This window comes from Myripristis murdjan, chromosome 13 (assembly GCF_902150065.1).
Source record: "Myripristis murdjan chromosome 13, fMyrMur1.1, whole genome shotgun sequence".
Lineage (NCBI taxonomy): Eukaryota > Metazoa > Chordata > Actinopteri > Holocentriformes > Holocentridae > Myripristis > Myripristis murdjan.
In genome coordinates, this window is record NC_043992.1 from 7,357,880 (window position 1) to 7,381,647 (window position 23,768).

At 41.5% G+C, this 23,768-nt stretch overlaps 1 protein-coding gene across 1 annotated transcript in view; it reads right to left on the reverse strand.

The window, feature by feature from the left end:
- Positions 1-3,507: 3,507 nt before the first annotated feature.
- The window catches only part of LOC115370476 (scavenger receptor cysteine-rich type 1 protein M160-like), a 47,711-nt gene continuing 27,450 nt past the window's right edge, over positions 3,508-23,768 (reverse strand). Inside the window, exons 12-15 of the mRNA XM_030067504.1 lie at positions 12,550-12,700; positions 7,915-8,062; positions 7,517-7,819; positions 3,508-3,560 (exon numbers count right to left, since the gene is read on the reverse strand). Coding sequence (XP_029923364.1) covers positions 3,508-3,560; positions 7,517-7,819; positions 7,915-8,062; positions 12,550-12,700 — 655 coding nt within the window. The remainder of the gene's footprint in view (positions 3,561-7,516; positions 7,820-7,914; positions 8,063-12,549; positions 12,701-23,768) is intronic.

The following is a 23,768-nucleotide window of genomic DNA, read 5'->3' on the forward strand; positions in this document are numbered from 1 at the left end:
TGGATGCGCGTTAGTTTTTCTCCTCCTGCGCTGCTGTGTGCTCATGCCGGAGTGCGTGTGTGTGGCGCTGTCTGAAGTCTGAAGTCACTGGCTAACAGCAGCACACTGGCTTAGCTTGTCTATTCAGAGAAGAGGTATCACTTCGGCTTATTTTTCAGTCTATGTTATCACATGCATACTACTGCTCATTCATTGGTAGCTGAATTGTTAGGTCTGTTTGATAAGTAATTTACATTTTTAAAATAATAATTTAAAATATTGTTAAATAAAAAAAGCCAACATGATGCAGGTGAAAGACTAAAAGAATATTGACTAAAACTATTGACTAAAACTAGACTAAAATACTTTGGATTTTCTTCGACTAAAACTAGACTAAAATGCCAAGACTTTTCGTCGACTAAAATGTGACTAAACAAATAAGAATTCAAGTTGACTAAATATGACTAAAAGTAAAAAGGGCATTTGACACTAGACTAAGACTAAAACTAAATTGTAAATAGCTGATGAAATTAACACTGGTGGACCTGACTCGACGCACCCCCCACCCCCACGGCCCGCATCGTCACCCCCCAAAGTGTCCTCCTTTTTGGTGTTGTGGAAATGGCCACCCTAGGTTCTTTTGAACCAGTAGCCTAAATGTTCTCCTAAGGCATCACTCTCAAGAGCCATTTCTGGTCCCAGTCTTTAATCTCAGTACTACTACTAGCCCACTAATTTTATTTAATTATGTATTTGTTTATTTTATTATTATTAGCCTATTCGAAGCGAGCGGCGGGAGATTTGAATGAAACGGCTGGTAGGCTATATTTAGTTTAAAACTTCATGATTCAGACATAATGACATGGCGCGGAACTAGCCTACTGTTAATTCATTTTATTTAAAATTTTCAGCTGTAAAGATGTTTGCTAGCTTGTGTTCGGTTTTAACATCAGCCGACATCATTGTAACTTTATGGGCGACAAAAAGCCAAAGAGGACCAGGATGGATGACATCGGGTCATTTTTTAAAGAAGAGTCTAAGTGTGGGCTAAGTATAAGTTTATCTAAGTTAATCATGTTCTGTAATTATAGGTGAGCCAACAGCTTCTTTGATGTTAATAACCTGTAAAGCCTTTATGTTTAGTCAACTAACGTCCCGCCCCCTGCTCTTCTCCGGCTGGAGTTATGTTATTATGGATGTATGGGTCATAATGTTAGGATGGCATGACCAGACGTGTTGTATTTCAGTGTGCAGCCTTTGTTATCCTGTCAATCCCAATTACAGGACGCTATTTGTCTCTTTCCACTAGATGGCAGTCATGCACCATAAAATAACTTTGATAAGGCTACTACTAAATTTAATCTCTGTATTTTGGAAATTAGCCACACCATGCTGATTTGTTTGTTTGTGAGATTAGGGAAATCCTGCAGCAGCAGCTGGACCAGCACAGAAAACCCACAGGCAGGTGGCGCTGCAAGGTCTCAGGTGAGCTATTATGCCACATTGAAAAGGGCCTAACCCTGGAAGGTCATGATTTATTCTGAAATACAAAGTAATAGGGGAAGTTTTGTGACAAAATATTTTAGATTTTAACAAAAATGACAATATTCCCAGTCTACACTTCCCCCCTTATGCCAGTCACTCGGGGTGTGATTTGTATCTGTGATGTTCGGTGTGGGAGACATTTCTGCTTGAAATTTGGGTATTTTGGCCTGTTGGTGGTGCTGTAGTGGGCAGGTCAGTTTCAAAACATCTTTTTGCTCAGAGATTTCTCTTTGTGAAAGGAGCAAAGTCCTGGCACTTCATACCTGGTCACTTCCAGGAGCTGTGTCACAGTTCACCCTTCGCTAAGTCCCACCCCCCTTGGTTACTGTTGCTACACCTGTCAAGCTTTCACACCCAGCATAGCCATCTATGGTGCCTTCAACGGTATCACTGAGAGATAGTCCAAAGGAAATAATAGAAAATTTCTGGAATAATAGTTCTGAAATATCAGAGAGAAGTAGACACAAAGGACTACAATATGAGATTGAGAGCTAAATTCACAATATAATTTGTGGGCGGGGCTTTGTGAATGAAGAGGAAATGAAAATTGAGGGAAAAGCTCACCGGTCCCAAAGCAAACATCAGGTAGCCCGCATCTTGACCATTCATGTCCAGGACAATCATTTACAGGAACAATGTTCTAGCACAGCAGGGAAAGTCCATATATTGTTTTATTTTAAGATAAGGTTTAGTTTATGATTCCCTGTTCATATGTTTTAGACCATCGCTTGAAAAAACTGTATTATCCTGTGCACCAGGATATTGCTCGCACATTGAGGGTTTGATCCATACACTGGATCCCATAAAAGCACAACAGGAATTCCCAAGGACAAAAGCATTCAGTCTGTAAATGTGGTTAAGTTTAGGCAGGGGTTTCCTCAGGTCATACCCCAGAGCTCCCACGGCATCAGAGACCATGTGTCGGCCTTCTTTTAACAGCTTTGTTTAAAATGGTGCAAAAAACAATGAGAACCAGAAGGCAGAGCGGTAAAGACTTTCTTCCTCACTGCAGAAATATAATGGACACTTGACTAATGTCTTCATTGAGTTTATTGAGTAATCAAGGACAAAACTAAGAAATAATCTGCTGTATAACAGTGAGTTCATTGAGAGTGAGGTCGACAGATTTTGGCCCAAGCTCTTTATGCAACTGACAGTGATTTTAAAATGTGTTTCTTGGGTCTGAGGTTCAACCAGATCAGACGAGCAAAATTTCAGTTCAAATTCAACCTTTCAGTGGAAAAAAAATAAAGTAGCATTATGCACTCACAGGTTAAACATGTTAAGCAATAAAATGAATAATAATAAAATAAACATACAGCCATGGCAGCATTTATCCACTGAGCTGTAACAACACCTTTTAATTTCCCAGAATTTAACATAAGCCTGGTTTGAGAAGATGATCATATTAAACCACGTTTGGTGGTCTTAACAGTGGATTACTGAATTATTTTTGTATTCCATTTAAAACAACATACCAAAACAGAAAACTGGTTTACACAAAATACAATCAAAATCCCTCCTGTTTCAAACCTGAATTTGTGGTTGACACACCCGCCATATGATGTTCTTCATCTGTGCCAAACAGTCATCAATATTCATAAACCACAGAATTGATAATGGAAAGCAAACATTTCCCCTGGGACTATTTTCTTCTGGAGGGACTGTTTCACTGGTGGAATACTGGTGTGAAGAAAGTTTGAAGTCTCTGAGTCTCATAGTGGAATGAATGGAAACCAACAGCTGGAGAAAAGGGAGGAAAAATTATATCGGAGTTCTAAAATACGACTGCTTGCTTTGGGAAAAGATTAGCAGCAACGCAAAGTTCATACAATTAGTAGATATTATGCTAAACATGCAGGATCACTGGCAGGGTCCTTTAAATTCTTGACTAAGGTGATTGTTGTGAAAGCTGAGTCATCTGGATGAGAGATGAGCTGCCTCTTCACCCGGCTCACCTTCAGCACCAGAGCCACCAAGGTTTCAGTCCAGCTCAGTGTTTTCTTCCATCTCGCTGTCTTCTGCCCCCTGGTGATCTGCAGAGAAATAGCAGCCATCTTTAAATCACTGTATCACACCTCTCCTCTAGATAAAACAAACTAAGTGTAACTGTAAACTAACTGTGTACTAACTGCTTCATTTAAAGCTACAGTCCCAGACTGATGTGTGCGACATCACTTCTCTGTGCTTGTTTTGTAGATGTGTTGGAAAGGGTGGGAGGACAAAGTGCGACAGTGCCGGCCTCAGGTGAGTGTGTGAATAATTGTTGATGTGTGTGCTGATACAGTGTGTAGTGCAGAGAAGAAATCTTTGCATTACTGTTCCCACCACTGCATCAGAGTCAGCTCAGCAACTGGAGAGCATTAAAAATCTCCAAAGCATTTCCTAGTGATGAGGAGCGAGCTACAGACTTTCTGAAATAGTTTTCATGAATCAAACAGCAAGCAGCACTGAAGCTCCCTTGATGGTTCCTTTATTCAGAGGAAGAGCAGGGAGCAAAACGTCACTTTTTGGATGCTACATGAAGAAAGCATCAAGGGAGCTACAGTGTGTGGACCTTTTCTTTGTTTCCTGTTATGTTTATCTGGGGCCTATTTCACGAAACCTAGATTAGGCTTTAAACCTGAATTTAGCAGCTATCCTGGCTTAATCTAGCCAGGATTAGGGTTTAATGGGTTTCATGAAAGGTGGATTATCTTGCGAGATTAACCTGGCCAGTAAACCTGGCTATAATTAGCCTGAACTCGGTTTCATGAAAGTAATCCCACCTTAATTACCATGGAAACTTAGCCTAAGCCTTAGCCTGCTCCGGACAAGGCTAGAAGTCAAGCTTAAATTAATCCAGTGCCCTGTTGTTCAACTTTGTGAAATTACTATTAGTCAGTGACTCCAATCGTAAACCAATGACTTTGTTAATTCAACACCTGTTAGTATATGGACTAATTATGCTCCATTCAAATAAAACATTAACATTAGCATTAACGTATAATCAATTGAATTATATTACTCTTATAGTGTGTGACCATGAATCATAGTTGTTTCACAATGGCTCATGTAATATAATCATTGTCACTCTCAGTCTCATTATTATGGAAGTACACATTTAAATGGTATTGCCATGCAATCGTGACATTGCACGCCACTGCAGATAGATAGAGTGATACATAGAGTGATAGATAGAGCGCATATAATAGGCCTATAGCATTGGAGATTAGTAGGTTGATAACTGCTTAGCCTATATATTTATGGACTAAATAATAATAATATAAATAATATATATATTTTTGGACGACTTATGCATTAAGTTTGTCGGCAACACTTTGTCACGCTTTCTCCCTTGCTTTAGTTGCCTTTACGTTTTTTTTTTTTTCTTTTCGCTTTTATTTGATCAAAGTCAAGTACATGAATTATAAAGGCAACACACATTTTTCAGTAGAGACATTGCTGTAAATACACTTCAGTATAAAAATAACAATTTTTATACTTTTTTAACAATTTTTAATTTATTAAGAAGGTATAAGATAAACAACTGTGGCATTTTTCATGGTACATAAATCAAAGATATAGGGAAAAAAGGCAAGGAAATATAAAATGAATGTTAGTGCAGAATCCCAAAGTACTTCAGTAAAAGGCAAGAGCAGATTGAATAAAATAAACAGTAAAATAGATAGGCTACACCGAAAAGAAAATGAAAAATAAAATGAATAAATTAATAAATAAAGGAATAAACTAATATAACAAGAGAATATAGATTTCATTGCCTTTACGGTTAATAAGCTCCTTTACTTCCTCATGTGTTTGTATTAGGCGCTGAGTCTCGTCCAGACTGAATGACGCAGCCCTCTGCTTCGCTCTGATTGGTCACGTTCAAGGAATCTACGATCGACCGGCATGGTCTTTGGAAGGGAGGCGTGATCGCGCACCAGCCTGGCTTTCACAATCCAGACTTTTGCTGAGTGTGTTTTTGTTTTGCTGGTACCTCAGCTGGGGCCTATTTCACGAAAGGTGGATTAAATAAGCCAGGATATAAGCCAAATCTAGGCTTGCTAAAGCCTGCCCCGCACAGCCTGGTTTATTCCGTTCCACTAAAGCCAAGTCAGGCTGAGAAGGAGCGACTTTAGCGAGTCTGGATTGTGAAAGCCAAGCTGGTGCGCGATCACATCTCCCTTCCAAAGACCATGCCGGTCGATCGTAGATTCCTTGAACGTGACCAATCAGAGCGAAGCAGAGGGCTGCGTCACTCAGTCTGGACGAGACTCAGCGCCTAATACAAGCATATGAGGAAGTAAACGAGGTTATTAACCGTAAAGGCAATGAAATCTATATTCACTTATTAATATATTTATTTATTTATTTATTCATTCATTCATTCATTTTATTTTTCATTTTCTTTTCGTTGTAGCCTACCTATTTGCTATCTGCTTCAATCTGCTCTTGCCTTTTACTGAAGTACTTTGGGATTCTGCACTAACATTCATTTTATATTTCCTTGCCTTTTTTTCCCTATATCTTTGATTTATGTATGATGGAAAAATGCCACAGTTGTTTATCTTATACCTTCTTAATAAATAAATAAAACTAGCTACAACATAATCTTTATGCATAAACTTTTATTTTTAAAAAAGATTTAAATCACATTTAACTACTGTTTAAAACTCAAAAATCACAAATCAGAAATTACTTAGACATCTCACATTTACAGACCCTGAAGTTTTTTGTTTCTTTTGTTCCTTTCTCCACATTATTTGTTGTTCACTGTAAATCATTGTAATTTCTTTTTTGTTATTTTTATACTTAAGTGTATTTACAGCAACGTCTCTACTGAAAAATGTGTGTTGCCTTTATAATTCATGTACTTGACTTTGATCTAATAAAAGCGAAAAAAAAAAAAAGTAAAGCAAGGGAGAGAGCGTGGCAAAGTGTTGGCGACAAACTTAATGCATAAGTCGTCCAAAAATATATATATTAGCCTATTTATATTTTTATTATTTAGTCCATAAATATACAGGCTAAGCAGTTGTCAACCTACTGATCTCCAATGCTATAGGCCTATTATATGCGCTCTATCTATCACTCTATCTATCTGCAGTGCCGTGCGATGTCACGATTGCATGGCAATACCATTTAAATGTGTACTTCCATAATAATGAGAGACTGAGAGTAACAATGATTATATCACATGAGCCATTGTGAAACAACTATGATTCATGGCCACACACTATTAGAATAATATAATTAAATTGATTATATCTCAATGCTTTTATTTTCATTTTATTTGAATGGAGCATAATTTGAAATTAGTCCATATACTAACAGGTGTTGAATTAACAAAGTCATTGGTTTACGATTGGAGTCACTGACTAATAGTAATTTCACAAAGTTGAACAACAGGGCACTGCATTAATTTAAGCTTGACTTCTAGCCTGGTCCGGAGCAGGCTAAGGCTTAGGCTAAGTTTCCATGGTAATTAAGGTGGGATTACTTTCATGAAACCGAGTTCAGGCTAATTATAGCCAGGATAGCTGCTAAATCCAGGTTTAAAGCCTAATCTAGGTTTCGTGAAATAGGCCCCTGGTCTGTGCCGAGCTGAGCGCAGCACGAGGCTGGCGCTGCCGCCCGTGCGCGCTGTGCCCAAGTTGAAAATTTTTAACTTAACCAGTCCTAGCCCTTACCCAGTGCAGAGCGCGGCCTAAACCGCGAGCTATGTGCAAGCCGCTTTAGTTTTTAAGGGGAGCAGCTCAGGCTAAGTGGTAAACCACCTGCGGTGGAAACACCCGAATAGCCTGGGGACAGAGTCCGGCGTCAGTGCAGGTGCGAGTGGAGGACGACAACAGCAAGTTAGCATATAGGATTTCATATCCAGAAAATGTGACAAGCCACGAAGCGAAGCAATTAACTTAATTGCGGTTGGACTGTGTTATTTGAATGGTGACAGTGCCCTCTAGCGGTTGTATTTTTTGTACGCATTCCCACCCCTAATTGATGAAATTACTTGAGCAGGTGATGTCCAGGCTGTAAGCAGAAGACACAGACCACGTCTCTACACACTCCCTCACTGTAGATCCAGACTGAGGACAGGAAGGTCTGACCTTCCACACAGGTTTTTCTAAGTATCTCTCTCTCCATCCTGCTTCTGTTGAAACAGCAGAGCCACAGTCCAGCTCTCTGCACACTACAGCTGCTGTCTTCAGATTCCAGTCGGACTCCCAGTCATCCACTGGTCTCCACTCTCCCAGGTGTTTCACCTCCAGTCTACCAGAACAGCGGCTGGCTCCTCCCACCAACCTGACAGGCTCTGATCAGAGACAAGACAGTAATTAGTAAAAGCATTAAAGTTCCTTTGAGGTGAACATGAATGAAGTCAGATGGGAGCTGCAGCTCCTCTTCTACCTGAGCAGGTGAGTCCAACAGCTTTGCCTGGTGAGCAGGTGTTTCTAGCTGAGCCTGAGCTTCCACAGTCCAGGAGAGAGGACTCACTGCCTTCACACTGGAACTCTTTGGTCCCCATTGGAGCCTCTGCTTCTCCATAGAGCGCCCCCTGGAGGAGTGAAGGAGGCCCACAGCCAAGCTCCCTACAGACCACCTCTGCATCCTGCTGGTCAAAGTCAGCTTCACACACTGAGGACCACGACTGGTCAGACTTCACCTCCACTCTGCCTGAGCACACACTATTCCCATTCACCAGCCTCACAGACTCTGGAGAGAGAGAGAGAGAGAGAGAGAGAGAGAGAGAGAGAGAGAGAGAGAGAGAGAGAGAGAGAGAGAGAGAGAGAGAGAGAGAGAGAGAGAGAGAGAGAGAGAGAGAGAGAGAGAGAGAGAGAGAGAGAGAGAGAGAGAGAGAGAGAGAGAGAGCAATTTCAATTCAATTTTATTTATTTATATAGCCCAGAATCACAAATTACAAATTTGTCTCAAGGGGCTTTACAGGAATACAACATCCTCTGTCCTTTGACCCTCACATCGGATGAGGAAGAACTCCCTAAAAAAGGGTTAGGGTTAGTTGTCAGCCCTTACAGGCAAATATAGCTGGGTATCATCAGCATAACAATGGAAATTAATTCCATGACTACGAATAATTTGTCCAAGTGGTGAAATGTACAGAAATGACTCAGCCCTGAGGTACACCATATTTGACACTGGAGAATTTAGATGTAATATTGCTGTAGAAGACACACTTTTCTTTCAGATAAGTATGACTTAAGCCATGAGTGAGCCAGGCCAGTGACACCAAAATTATAAGTTAGTCTGTCTAATAGAATGCAGTGATCAACAGTGTCAAAGGCTGCACTGAGGTCCAATAATAGAAGCACAGAGGTGGAGTCACACTGAATAGCCAATAGGAGATCATTGGCCACTCTAGTAAGTGCAGTTTCAGGCCCTGAAAGCCGACTGGAAAGGTTCATATAGATGATTTTCTTCTAATTGAGTGGAGAGTTGTTGAAACACAACTCTCTCAAGCACTTTAGAAATAAACAGAAGACTAGAGACCAGACGATAGCTATTTAAAGAACCTGGGTCAAGGTGCGGTCTCTTCAGTAGTGGTCTGACCACAGCTGTGTTAAAACTGCTGGGAACAATGCCAGTGGTAAGCAATAAATTAACAATATCTAGCATTGTAGAGCCAAGTAAAGGCCAGAATTCCTTATAAAGTTTAACAGGTAACGGGTCAAAAAGGCAAGTGGTTGGTTTAGAGGCTGAAACAAGCTTAGACAAAGTGTCAAGAGAGAAAGCCTCACAAACTGTAATAATAGGGACTGTCTGTGAGTCATTGCATAAAAATGAATTTGAATTTGGTAGGACAGCATCTGCAGGAGAAGCTGGGGATGAAGAAATGATTTTGTGCCTGATCTCATCAACCTTATTTCAGAAAAAGTCCAGAAACTCATTGGCTGTGAACGATGAGCAGGTAGCAGGTTGTTTTTTGGTGAGTTTCGCTACAGTGTCAAAAAAAAGTCTAGTATTATGTTTATTAGCAGTGATTAGGCAGGAGAAATACGCTGCTTTAGCAACAGATAAGGCACGCTTATATTTCATTAAACTATCATGCCGAGATAGTTAAAAAAGCACAAATTTTGATTTTTGCCATTGGTCTCCTGCAGGCCTGCTTCAGAGCAATTGTCTATTCATTAAACCAAAGTGTGGATCTCTTCAGTCACCTCGCTCTGGTAGAGAGAGCCATTAACAGGACAGGCCATTGATGCTTCAAATTTAACGAGAAAATGATCTGACACAGTGGATGTGGCTGGCAAGTCAGTCACATCAGAAACAGCAATCCCTTTAGAAAAGACTTAGGGCCCTATCTTGCGCCAGACTCCCTAAACCCGCTATTTGCGGATTTAGGATTTAGGAAGAGGCGTTCCCCCGTAAAAGTTGCTATCTTGTGCACCTCCCGCTATCCGCAAAACACCTGCGCTACCCGCTATATTATGCATAGGCGTGTTTTGGGTGTTACGCCAGTTAAACCAACCAGTGTGCCAGGTGCCATTGCCTTTAAGGGCAGGATGCGCTATCCTGGCTTAACATATTTGTTGGGACTTTTTAACTGTCCATGCCCAGGGGTCCAATGTGTCATAATCGGTCTATGGATGCAAATGATGTGAATTTCTGTATTGCGAATTATTCAAAAACGCAAAATTCACAACTTTGCACGAGTTGAAATTTTTCAACTTCAGGGAAAAATTTACAGCCGTATTTGTGTGAGCCTGCGATGTGAAAATTAATGTAGCTTTTGGTCTTAACACACCATAAGGGTTTAACCAGGACAGAAATGCCTCACCTCAGGCCTCTTATTCAATCCAGTTAGTTGGATCTGCATTATGGCCCGGTCACCTCTGCATATTGTATCAAGAAAAGAGCTTCGCATTTCACAGGGAAACAGAATATGATGCAATCAATAGGAGGATGGGCGGAGTCAAAAGAACACGTTTTGTTTGATAGTTAGTAGCCACTGGCTGTCTCCAGGTGGCCAGCACAAATGTGCAGGCCAAAGATCAACTGTGTTCAACTTTTTGTGATATGAAACAGCAAAATTGCCTTGCAACTGGAAATGTTTGAATGGGAGTCAGTGACAGACTGGGCAAAGTTTTGCCATTTTAAATGGTAATGTGACTGGGCCTTTACACCAGTGGTGAAAAGGCTGGTTGGTTGGTGTCATCGAGCTGCACAGCCTGTTTTACTCTGCTGAACCAGGTTCAATTTGAAATGTTCAAAGAGATGCACTGTAACTAAAAACAAACAAACAAACAAACAAACTCCTGCCTCTTCTTTCAGATCACATTTGTCTTTCTCCCAAAACAAAGTTTGCTGACATCAGTATGGCGGCACACATCTGCGCAGCGGCTCTACGCTCTACGTTTGGTGCTTTCTGTGTGTGCTTTTGTGTGTTCTTGTCATGTTTGCTTGTTGAAGCAAAGCATGTCTACAGTCACCAAGACTTAATCAATGTCGGATTAAAACACACAATTGTTGTCACAAGCGACTTTCAAGAGACACACAACATACCAGAGGACATCTCCAGAAGAACGAGGTCTCCGTGGATTGTTGGCTGCTCCAGGAGATGCCGCAAGCGGAGAGAGCAGAGAGAGAATGCAGAAACAGGGATGCCGGGCAGGCCCTACAAGTAAGGCTAAAGAAACATCCTCACAGACCACCGCTCCCTAGCATCTTTCTCTCCAAGTCAGATCCATCGTTAACAAAACAGAAGAATTGGAGCTACTAATGGCTGTCAGGGACTACAGCGTGCTAACGATAACTGAGACATGGCTTCACCCACTGATCCCCAACTCTGCACTACAGCTGACCGCCCGTTCCCTTTATCGGTGAAGTAAGGACTCTGGCAAGAGCAAAGGTGGTGGGCTATGCGTTCACTTGGACTGGTGTACAAACAGCAGAGTTATCGATAGCCACTGCTCCCCTGATTTGGAGGCCCTGTCAGTCACGTGTAGACCATTTTATCTGCTGAGAGAGCTGTCAGTAGTGATTAGAACGACAGTCTACATTCCACCAGATGCTAACGCTAACACAGCTCTGCATAGTCCCCCCAATGTCATAAACAAACGGCAGCAAGCCCATCATCCAAAACACCATCATAAAATCGGCTGTTCTCTCCCCTCACTGGAAGAGGTGGCCAACACCCGCTACCTCAGCAGAGCCTCAGCCATCAGCAGTGACTGTACACACCCGGGAAGCCCTCTTTTTGAGTTACTGCCCTCTGGAAAACTTTATAGATCACTGAAAACCAGGACAAACAGACTCAAACACAGCATTTTCCCGATGGCCATAAAGACACTGAACTGCAAATGTACCAAACACACTTAATATACATGTGCAATATTATATTATGCGATGTGCAATAGTGTTTTTTATGTTTGCATCCATTACATTTTATTGGATGTCCAATATTCAACCATGTACTGGACTTAGTTTTGTTCATTTAACACTATAGACATGTTTTTAAATACTACAGCTATTTATTGTTTATTACTTATCTAGGAGTAGCACTCTTAATTTTGTTGTGTTTTATGATATAATGACAACAAAGGCATTCAGTTCAACAGCTGTCAGGTATTTTCAGTTGTCCACCTCTTCAGTTTGCTTGTGTTTTATTACAGTGGTGAACAAGTTGAAACCGTCTGAAATCTATTTCTGTGTCCTGAGATTTGACAACATTCAGCTGCAGGAAGAGTTCATCACACCCTGACACAAAGTCATCAACAACATAGCTGTTTGTTTGTCCACTGGAAACATTTGACATTTGCACTGGTTTTTACTGGAAGCTGACCAGTACAGCTTACTAAAGAGAACCTCAGTACAAGACTTTGTGTGTGTGTGTGTGTGTGTGTGTGTGTGTGTGTGTGTGTGTGTGTGTGTGTGTGTGTATGAATGAGTGAAATTACGTGAGCAGGTGATCTCCAGGTAGTAAACGGGAAACCCAAGGCTCACACACTCCCTCACTGTATATCCAGACTGAAAACAAGAAGAATTGAACATCCACTCAGTGCTGTATGAGGAATGGTGTCTGTTTACGGCTGAAACAACAGAGCCACAGTCCAGCTCTCTGCACACAGCAGCTGCTGCCTTCAGGTTCAATTCAGATACACTTTCACCAACTAGTTTCCACTCTCCCAGGTGTTTCAGCTCCAGTCTACCAGCACAGCGGCTGGCTCCTCCCCCCAGCCTGATATCCAGCTCTGAACAGAGACAAGACAGTAGTTAGTAAAGCATTAAAGTTCCTTTGATGTGAACACGAATGAAGTCAGATGGGAGCTGCAGCTCCTCTTCTACCTGAGCAGGTGAGTCCAACAGCTTTGCCAGGTGAGCAGGTGTTTCTAGCTGAGCCTGAGCTTCCACAGTCCAGGAGAGAGGACTCACTGCCTTCACACTGGAACTCTTTGGTCCACATTGGAGCCTCCGCTTCTCCATAGAGCGCCCCCTGGAGGACTGAAGGAGGCCCACAGCCAAGCTCCCTACAGAGCACCTGTGCATCCTGCTGGTCAAAGTCAGCTTCACACACTGAGGACCACGACTGGTCAGACTTCACCTCCACTCTGCCTGAGCACAGACTATTCCCATTCACCAGCCTCACAGACTCTGGAAGGAGAGAGAGAGAGAGAGAGAGAGAGAGGAGAGAGAGAGAGAGAAGCTAAAAAATCAAGTGAGTTCAAGTTTATTTGAAGCCCACCAAATCCCATGCAAAAATTGGTATCTATAGAAACAAACACAATGGGAGAAATGGTATACCTCTTCGGAAACTCTGAAAATCATCACTTCTGAGCCACTATCAGTGTATGTGTGTGTGTGTGTGTGTGTGTGTGTGTGTGTGTGTGTGTGTGAGTGTGTGTGTGTGTGCAGACACCCTGCTCTCTGCCTGAATTTTCTTGTTTTGCTGAGCTCAAGACTCTGCCGGGCGACGTGCTGGATCATTACCACATCATCCTATTGGAAGCTATGAAAATGAGCACTGATCACAGAAAGAGGTGTAATTCCAAGTGGACAACGCTCATTCCACAACAAGAGTAAATCTTGGCTTGGCTTTCACCCGCTGGTGAGCACTGAAGGAGAAGATGCTGATGAAATATAATCCACTGGGGCTGCATGCTTAGATCCAGGAGGATTACAGTGTTTCCCCGGCACAAAAGTATTTGACATTGTTGAACTGCTTAAACTGGTTTTTGGATTGACGACATCCTGCGCTTTAACAAACAATTGCCAAAGTTCTTAAAATCATTCTTTTACAGAAATAAGGCATGTTTTAGACAGAAATACAGAAAACAAATGTTCAGTGTTCAGTCTACCTTGTGCATTTTGGACATGGTGATGTCATTTAAAAGCACTGTCCCGCTTCCACTCTTAAACCTTTTGAGGCCATTTATCATTCTGCCCTTAGGTTTATAACAGGGGATATAGTCCAGTAATTTTAGGCCAAAATTGGGGTAAACCTAGGACAAATTGCAAGAGAAAAAAACTCAACTGATTTTGTATCCTCAGTTTGTCCTGAGTGAGGGGGAAAAAGTCCTAAGAAATCCCATTGGTGGAAAGTTTTGAAAATCACCTATTTATGACCACATATTACCAAAAAACACTGTTTTTAACACACAGGGGAAAGGGGTTCCAAATTTTACTTTCAGATATTACTATAAAAATTCACAAGATGATTACACACACAAAGACAAGAAAAAAAGTCAATTACAAGTTCTTTGAATTATTCTGTTTACACATGCATATCACACATGATCTGATTTGATATGCGCTAATAAGGAATATAAAGAATAAATGCCAGAAGAGACATTTAAACAGTGAATTAAAAGGTTACTATATATATAGTAACCTTGAATTAAAAGGTTACTATATAACAGTGAATTACAAGGTTACTATATATATAGGATACAAAATCAGTTGAGTTTTTTTCTCTTGCAATTTGTCCTAGGTTTTTTCATAAAATGACTGGACTAATAAGTTTAAAACTCACCACTGTTTACTGTCTCAGAAAGTTGGGGGTCAGTTGGGGGTTTGTCTATGAAGATCTTATTGAAATACTTCCAGAGGATCTCTAATCAATGCTTATGTTTCTACAAATAATTTTATTGTTTTTATTTCTTTATTGTTTTAATAAGATGTTATTTATTAGTATGTTGCATTGCCTGGTACCTTTATTCCATGTTATTGTTTTTATTACATTATTATATTTTGTATTACCATTTTTTTCATACTTTGGTAGTTGGTTATCCTCTAAATAAAGGTGGGATGAAGACGCAGTGTGTGTCTGGTTTCTGTTGGACCTGTAGATGCCTGCTGGTGTTTAGCTTAGCCAGGGAGGAGGGGTTGACTTTGAATGTGGGGTTTACAGACTGTAATGACAAATCCTAATCATTCTGCTTTTAAAGGGAATTGTGTGCAGGTGTGCTTATGAATAGTTTTATTAATCTGATTTTTTTTTGTGTGTGCATGTGTTTGCATACTTGTCCTCATTGGTGCTTACATGACCTTTTATACATGAGGCCCATGAACCCTAATAACAAGCAAGAAAAAATGTCATAAAATCCCAGAAATCTAAAGGGGAAAAAAAAAAAAATCTTGTTCACCTTTTCTAGGATGCAGTGTGTTGTACATGCTGACTAATGTTACTCTGGCTTGCAGTTGGTCACTTTATCTGGTATCAGCTGGCATACACAACACATTGAGTAACGTACATCTGTGGTTTTGGTCTCTCAAGGTTTTTTTTTTTTTTATTTATTATTATTATTTGTGGAACATTTCTGCTGTCATGAGCGAGAGGATCCTGAGTCTGAGGCTGTTATTTAGCCTGTGGCTTTTAGCAAGTAGCTACTGTGAGTACCTGTTAGCTCAGAAGTTATTTAGAGTGGATGTATTTTGGTTAACCAAAAAAAAAAAAAAAAGATGAACTTGTTTGTCCTTGGAGTTTTTAGCAGACAAGAAGCTGTGCTACCCAAATAGTTTTGGATGAAATCATGTATGGACTTCCGGAGGGCTCCTCCTGGTTGGCCAAGTCAAACCCCAGGAAGTGCGTCAGGCCTCAAAGCCAATTTGAAATAGTGGCCAAACTGTAATTACAATTCTGGGGTCCGCCACGTGATGCACAGGGGCCCAAAGAGACAATTTCCCATAGACTTACATTGTGAAAGAGGCATCAATACAACAGCAGCATTTTTTTTTTTTAGGTACATCAACTTGCTAGTACTAAGACTGAAATAGCCCTTGTTTAAATCATTATGTCCAAAAAGTTGTAATGTTAACTAACTCTAGGCATAATGAATGCACATCAGAGCCATGAGACTGCACCTCTCTGCATTCAGTCATGACATTCCTGTTATACTGGCTTCCATCTTGATGTATGTAGCTGCAACAGATTCCATGGGCTGTTCATGGATGTATTGGCTGTAATTCATCACCTTAATTATCTCATAATACATAAATGGGCTGTGTGCTGTTAAGCCTCTATCACAGATGCATTAATGTGTTTGTTCCCAAGCAACCAGCTCCCAAACAACATTAAGTAACATTAGTAGTAGGCTATATAAAATGCACATGGAACAACCTTATATACGTTCATGCACATCCACACGTTTTGATTTGGTTTATTTTTCAGATTCCTGATTATGATGTTGCTGGATTAAGTTGTGGACAGTTGGTTTGTGTGTCTCATTAAGACATCAGTGCTGTGGCTACTAGGCAAGGCTACAATGATCCAGCGAGCTCGGCAACTGTCGTTCATGTGAGTAGTACCTCTACCGTTGCCACTTCACTGGATAACACTACGAACTTGTTCCAGCACTTAAAAAAATACCACAAAACCATAAATGACAGTTGTCTGGCCAAAATGCCGAGCACCAGTGCGCCTGGCAAGCCAAATACCTCAAGACAGGGATCACTGACCGAAATGTTTGAAAGTGTTACCCCGTGAAGTGGCAACGGTAGCACGGCATGTTCTGCAGCACAACACCTGCCGCTGCGCAACATCTTGTTTGAAACCAAAATAATTCCACACCACCGATGTGCTGTTCCTCTTCGAGACTAAAGTCTCACTTATGTCAGTTTCTGACTGCTCCATTGAGCCAGAGGCCATTGCGCAACAGGTGGGCAGGATGAAACGTTGGTGCGTCTGAGAGCTCCACTCGCTGTAGCTCGCGTCTCGTGACCAACTTATAATCGCGCAAGATGCGGTTAGGAAATCGCATTTTATCATATCGCAATATTATCGCAAATGCAATTAATCGTTCAGCCCTACATGTGAGCAAGGCCAACTGACTGAGAGGTTAGAGGCAGGGTTAAAGGAAGAACTGGCTATGGATGGCATCCCACCTCCGACTATGTATCCCGTTCTATTTTACATCTATGAGCCAGGTCCTCCAGGGTCTGACACGGTTGTCGGCTGTATGGAGATGTAGATGCTTGTGCTTAAAGACCAGACTACAACATGAAGAAGCCAGCATGAGGAGAAACACAAGGGCCATTATCTACTGAATAAGCATCTCATCTGACTATCTTGTCCTAAGTAATGCAAGCATTTTATTACTCATCCCTTTCATCATTTTCTGTTTCCACACGAAAAAAGACAAAACACAGAAATAAACTGAACGCTGCACCCGATATACTCGTTTCGCTGTCCTGTTGTGCACCAGATGGGAATGCAATACTAAAAAGCAAACAGGCCCACCATCACATCAACAAGGTGTAAGTAAAATTAAAACTGCAAGCAGCGTTGGACGGGCCCTCGCACCTGTGCCACCGCGTGCCCACTTGTGCCCGGTGGCTGTGGCATTAAGCACACACACACACACACACACACACACAGAGTTGTTACTGCTCTTTCCCAATGAGTGTGTATTGGGAGAAGGCTGCAGGCAGCTACTGTGAGTCAGAGGAGTGGAGGAGGGGAGGGAGAACAGTGCAGAGCAGAGAAACCGGAGTCCCATCTGTTAAACAACTCTTCACAGTGGCCACACACTTTTTCCAGTCCACACCATGATATATAGTTTTGTAGGAATTTTGGTCCTCTTTCCATCGGCATAGGGTTGAAAGCTGTCAGACTTTTACTTTAGTCAGCAGGGGCCTAATTAGCCCCTAGCATGCTGCATAATTCCCACCAGGGTCCATGGGAAAAAGTGGAGGCGCTGGTTGTGGACACTCTGACTTTGCGGCCTTCTGAAATCCAAACCGTTCGACATGTTACTTAACCTTGAAGAACTTTTGTTAAGCACTGTGTGCTCTGTCATATATTAGCTGTTCAAGCAGATAAAATTAACTCCCTGGGAGGAGATACATTTTCTACAAAGCGCAAATTTGGGCGAAAACGTGACTTTCAAACGCAAATTGCGGACTTCCTGTTGGTTTTAGGTGGGGGACGCGAGCACGAAAAATGACGGGCTTGATGAGATCTACGTTTCGGCGCTGGTTTAGACTCTCTATCACATTCCTGTGGGCCGCAGCGGCTGCCTTTGCGTCCCTAGGTGGCGCTACCGAGCCTATTTTTGCACCGGGGGGTTCCGATTTTTGATTTTATTGAATTTTTCGCCAGACCTGGTGTGCGTGCCGAATTTGGTGAGTTTTTGAGCATGTTTAGGGGATCAAATTAAGCCTCAAAGAGACGTAATAATAATAGCGAAGAAAAAAAAAACACTACAAATACAATAGGGCTTCGCACTGGGACAGTGCTCGGGCCCTAATTAATATCCACAACTGCATATTTCAAGAAGGCCTAAAGAGTAAGAATGAATAAATTGTACATAATGGGCCTAATAAGGTTTGATGTGGAACAAATGTGATGTGGTAATGAATTGATTGTTTGAATTGTTTTACTGTTTGGTAACAGCTGCGGTTAAGCACAAGCCCGCTCGCTCTGATAACAGGCATGAGCATCTCCAAATACATGCAACCAGAAGCGTGTCTGGTGATAATACTAAATATGTATTGTTCTGATAATTGTACTGATGACATTGAATCTAAAATAAATGGCTGGCATGCATAGCCCACTAACTTGATGTGAATGCTTATTTCGTCTCATTTATAAAGTATTTAATGTGTACATATTTTTCAATAAGAAAAAGTGATGCGAACAAATTCACTCTAAAGTTTGGGAAATTCTGCTCTAAACAGTTTAACCAGGACAGAAAAGCCTCGGCCTCCCTCACCACAGGCCTCTTGTTGATTCCAGATAGTTGTGTCTGCTTTAAGGCCCGGTCAAGTCTGCATATTCACAAATCAGATATGACACAATTAATAACAGAGCAGGCAAAGTCAAAAGAGCGCATGTCTAGCTTGGTAGCTAGAAGCCATTGGCTGACATCAGACGATAAGCACAAATTTGTCAAAGTTCTTTATCCGAACTGGTTTTTACTGGGAGCTGACCAGAACAACACAGCCACCACTCTATTGTGTGATTTTGTGTGTGTGTGTGTCTGTGTGTGTGTGTGTGTGTGTGTGTGCATGTGTGTGTGTGTGATGTCATTGATGATATTACCTGAGCAGGTGATCTCCACACTGCGAGTAGACAACACAGGCACAGACTTTACACACTCCGTCAGTGTAGATCCAGGGCGAAGACAAGTAGATCTGATGTCCCACGCAGATTTTTCTGGTTCATTCGGGGATCCCTGAATAATTTCTGCTGAAACTGCAGAGCCACAGTCCAGCTCTCTGCATGCTGCAGCTGCTACCTTCTGCTTTAAGTACCTGTCAACCAGTAGTTTCCACTCTCCATGTTGTTTCAGCTCCAGTCTACCAGAGCAACGGCTGGCTCCTCCCACCACTCTGACAACATCAGGCTCTGAACAGAGACAAGACAGTAATTAGTAAAAGCAGTAAAGTTCCTTTGATGTGAACATGAATGAAGTCAGATGGGAGCTGCAGCTCCTCTTCTACCTGAGCAGGTGAGTCCAACAGCTTTGCCAGGTGAGCAGGTGTTTCTAGCTGAGCCTGAGCTTCCACAGTCCAGGAGAGAGGACTCATTGCCTTCACACTGGAACTCTTTGGTCCACATTGGAGCCTCCCCTTCCCCATAGAGCGCCCCCTGGAGGACTGAAGGAGCCCCACAGCCAAGCTCCCTACAGACCACCTCTGCATCCTGCTGGTCAAAGTCAGCTTCACACACTGAGGACCACGACTGGTCAGACTTCACCTCCACTCTGCCTGAGCACAGACTATTCCCATTCACCAGCCTCACAGACTCTGGAGAGAGAGAGAGCGAGAGAGAGATAGAGAGAGATAGAGAGAGAGAGAGTCACACATCATGTAAAACATCAAGGCTCTGGTTTCAAGGCTCTGCTTTCCAAGCAACTTGTGTAGCTTCACTTGCGTCCTGCTTCAAGTGAATGAAAAACCCATAACGGCTGACCACCTCGTCATCTTGGCATCTCTGGCAAAAATTATGGAATCACCAGTCTCAGAGGATGTTCATTCAGTTGTTTAATTTTGTAGAAAAAAAGCAGATCACAGACATGACACAAAACTAAAGTCATTTCAAATGGCACCTTTCTGGCTTTAAGAAATCAAGAAAAAAAAAATCTGGTAGTCAGTAACAGTTACTTTTTTAGACCAAGCAGAGGGAAAAAAATATGGAATCACTCAATTCTGAGGAAAAAATTATGGAATCATGAAAAAAAACCAACAACAATAAAAGAACACTTCAACACACCACTAGTACTTTGTTGCACCACCTCTGGCTTTTATAACAGCTTGCAGTCTCTGAGGTATAGACTTAATGAGTGACATACAGTACTCTTCATCAATCTGGCTCCAACTTTCTCTGATTGCTTTTGCCAGATCAGCTTTGCAGGTTGGAGCCTTATCATGGACCATTTTCTTCAACTTCTACCACAGATTTTCAATTGGATTGAGATCCGGACTATTTGCAGGCCATGGCATTGACCTTATGTGTCTTTCTTCAAGGAATGTTTTCACAGTTTTTGCTCTATGGCAAGATGCATTATCATCTTGAAAAATGATTTCATCACCCCCAAATGTTCTTTCAATTGATGGGATAAGAAAAGTGTCCAAAATGTCAACGTAAACTTGTGTATTTATTGAAGATGTAATGACAGCCATCTCCCCAGTGCCTTTACCTGACATGCAGCCCCATATCATCTCGACTGTGGAAATTTGCATGTTTTCTTCGGGCAGTCGTCTTCATAAATCTCATTGGAACGGCACCAAACAAAAGTTCCAGCATCATCACCTTGCCCAAAGCAGATTCGTGATTCATCTCTGAATATGACTTTCATCCAGTCATCCACAGTCCACGATTGCTTTTCCTTAGCCCATTGTAATCTTGTTCTTTCTGTTTAGGTGTTAATGATGGCTTTCGTTTAGCTTTTCTGTATGTAAATTCCATTTCCTTTAGGCGGTTTCTTACAGTTCGGTCACAGACATTGACTCCATTTTCCTCCCATTTGTTCCTCATTTGTTTTGCTGTGCATTTTCTGTTTTCAAGACATATTGCTTTAAGTTTTCTGTCTTGACGCTTTGATGTCTTCCTTGGTCTACCAGTATGCTTGCCTTTAACAACCCATGTTGTTTGTACTTGGTCCAGATTTTAGACACAGCTGACTGTGAACAACCAACCTCTTTTGCAACATTGTGTGATGATTTACCTTCTTTAAGAAGTTTGATAATCCTCTCCTTTGTTTCAATTGACATCTCTTGTGTTGGAGCCATGATTCATGTCAGTCCACTTGGTGCAACAGCTCTCCAAGGTGTGATCACTCCTGTTTAACTGCAGACTAACAAGCAGATCTAATCTGATGCAGGTGTTAGTTTTGGGAATGAAAATTTACAGGGTGATTCCATAATTTTTTCCTCAGAATTGAGTGATTCCATATTTTTTTCCCTCTGCTTGGTCTAAAAAAGTAACTGTTACTGACTACCAGATTTTTTTTCTTGATTTCTTTTTGTGTTTCTTAAAGCCAGAAAGTTGCCATTTGAAATGACTTTAGTTTTGTGTCATGTCTGTGATCTGCTTTTTTTCTACAAAATTAAACAACTGAATGAACATCCTCTGAGACTGGTGATTCCATAATTTTTGCCAGGGGTTGTAGAACATGATGTCAATAGGAAGTAAGATCAAGCCATATTTAGCGTTCCTCTCATGTGCATTGCCTGCTTTTCCCATCGCCCTCAACCTTACCTTCTTTCTGTCCTGTTCAGGAGCATCAGTGTCCACTGTTGCTGATTGGTGGGAAAAGTGTCAGAGCCCCTTTGTTTGTCTCCCATTTACAGAGCCATGGCTGTGCATGAACAGCAGATGTTTTTTCAGCGTACACACACACGGACAGCTAGCAGACTGTGAGGAGATATTCACTGAATTTCAAATATCATTAATCTTTCTCAATGATTTTTGAAAGTTTACTATGTTGGGATAGACATAAAAATTTAATCATTTATTTATTGTTAGGCAGGGGATTTTGGCTGATGAAAATACTGCTTACTGACTTTGGAAAACCACTATCCACAGTGGTTGGTGACCCAAAATGTAAATGTCAAGCGCTGGCCATGAACTAGATGATCCTGAATGAAGCTGTTAGTAGCTGTTAGTATTTGTTTAGTGTGGATGGAGTTAGGGCACTGAAAACTCTGTATTTTGGCAAGGAAAGTTCATGTTTTGGTTCTTGGAGTTTTTAGCAGCCAAGTAACAGTGCTCCCCAAATGAATGGTCTCGCAGAGAGAAATACTGCTTATACATATGGGCAGGGTTCCTACACATTTTCATTTCAAAATTCTGGACTTCTCTAGACTCTTGGTGGATTTTTTTTTCAAGGTACTGTATGTTTGACTGTTAGCTACATGCTTATAATTCATATGTGAGCTTCGCTTTCTCATTCTGCCTGCTATCCCAAACGTTTCCCAGGAGTCGGGATGGATTTAGCATTTAGGGTAGTATATTTTTAACACTGGGACACATAACCACAGCTGCTCAGAATGAACTGAACTTTGGTCAGATGTTTGCTGCTGCTCAAACTAGAAAACAAGGCTCCATATTAGTGGCCTAGTTGGTCACCTCAAGCCATGGTTGGCAGTTCCAAGCTTAACAGGAATTGAACCATAAACATAAGTATTTTATTGAAACTTACATACAGCCACCCAAAGGGGAAAAGCATCTCGTGAAAGTATCGTGAGCACCCGGTGTCTCATCATTTTTTTGTTCAGCTTTCCAAGGTGAGACTGACAAATGATGAAATGGCCAACACATGTAACAGTTGGAATATTACAACAGCGTAAAGGTGTGTGATGTCATCGATGCTATTACCTGAGCAGGAGATCTCCAGGTTGTAAGAAGACACCTCAGACCACGTCTCGACACATTCCTTAAGTGTAGATCCAGATCGAAGACAAGAGGACCTGATGAGCCATACAGACCTACTATAATACTCTGATCTTTCTGTTGAAACAGCAGAGCCACAGTCCAGCTCTCTGCACACTGCAGCTGCTGCCTTCAGGTTCCAGTCAGAGTCCTGGTCATCCACTGGTTTCCATTCTCCATGTTGTTTCATCTCCAGTGTACCAGAACAGCGGTTGTGTCCCACCAACCTTGACTCTGAATGGAAACAGGACAATAAGTATAAAAAGAAACATTTTTCTCATTTGGAAAAAAATCCTGCTCTTTCTTCTTTTTAATTCTCTCTGCCTGTCTCTTTTCTCTGTTTACCTTGTTCAAACGGGAGTCCTGAAAAAAAAAACAAGCAGAAAACAAATCAGTATGGCAAACATGCCGAAAGAGCATTTGATTTTCCAGCAACTCAGTGGTTTGAGAGCCTAACCATCTCAATAAGAACGCACACACAGTCTCACTAAACTCACTAAGTAATAATATGACTACATCACTGTCAACCATGTTAATCATTTTAATAGTAATTTTAAAAAAGAGAGATTGGATGAACATGTGAACACTGAATGTAAAATTAACATGGTGCTTAATACAACATTAACACAGACGTAAACAGGTAATCAGACAGCATTGGATCACTGCATGGCCAACTGAGGGCAATATCAGACTACTGTGTGTGTGTGTGTGTGTGTGTGTGTGTGTGTGTGTGTGTGTGTGTGTGTGTGTGTGTGTGTGTGTGTGTGTGTGTCTGTGTGTGCCCGTTAATTGGTGATGGCTTGTCCAACTGGGGACAAAAACCATGTCCTCAGTTGGAAAACGTAGATTTCTGGGGGCATTGGTTAGGTGTTATGTTAAGGTAAAAGTTATGTCTATGTAGTGTATGTAATGTCTATGTAATGTCTCCAAAGTG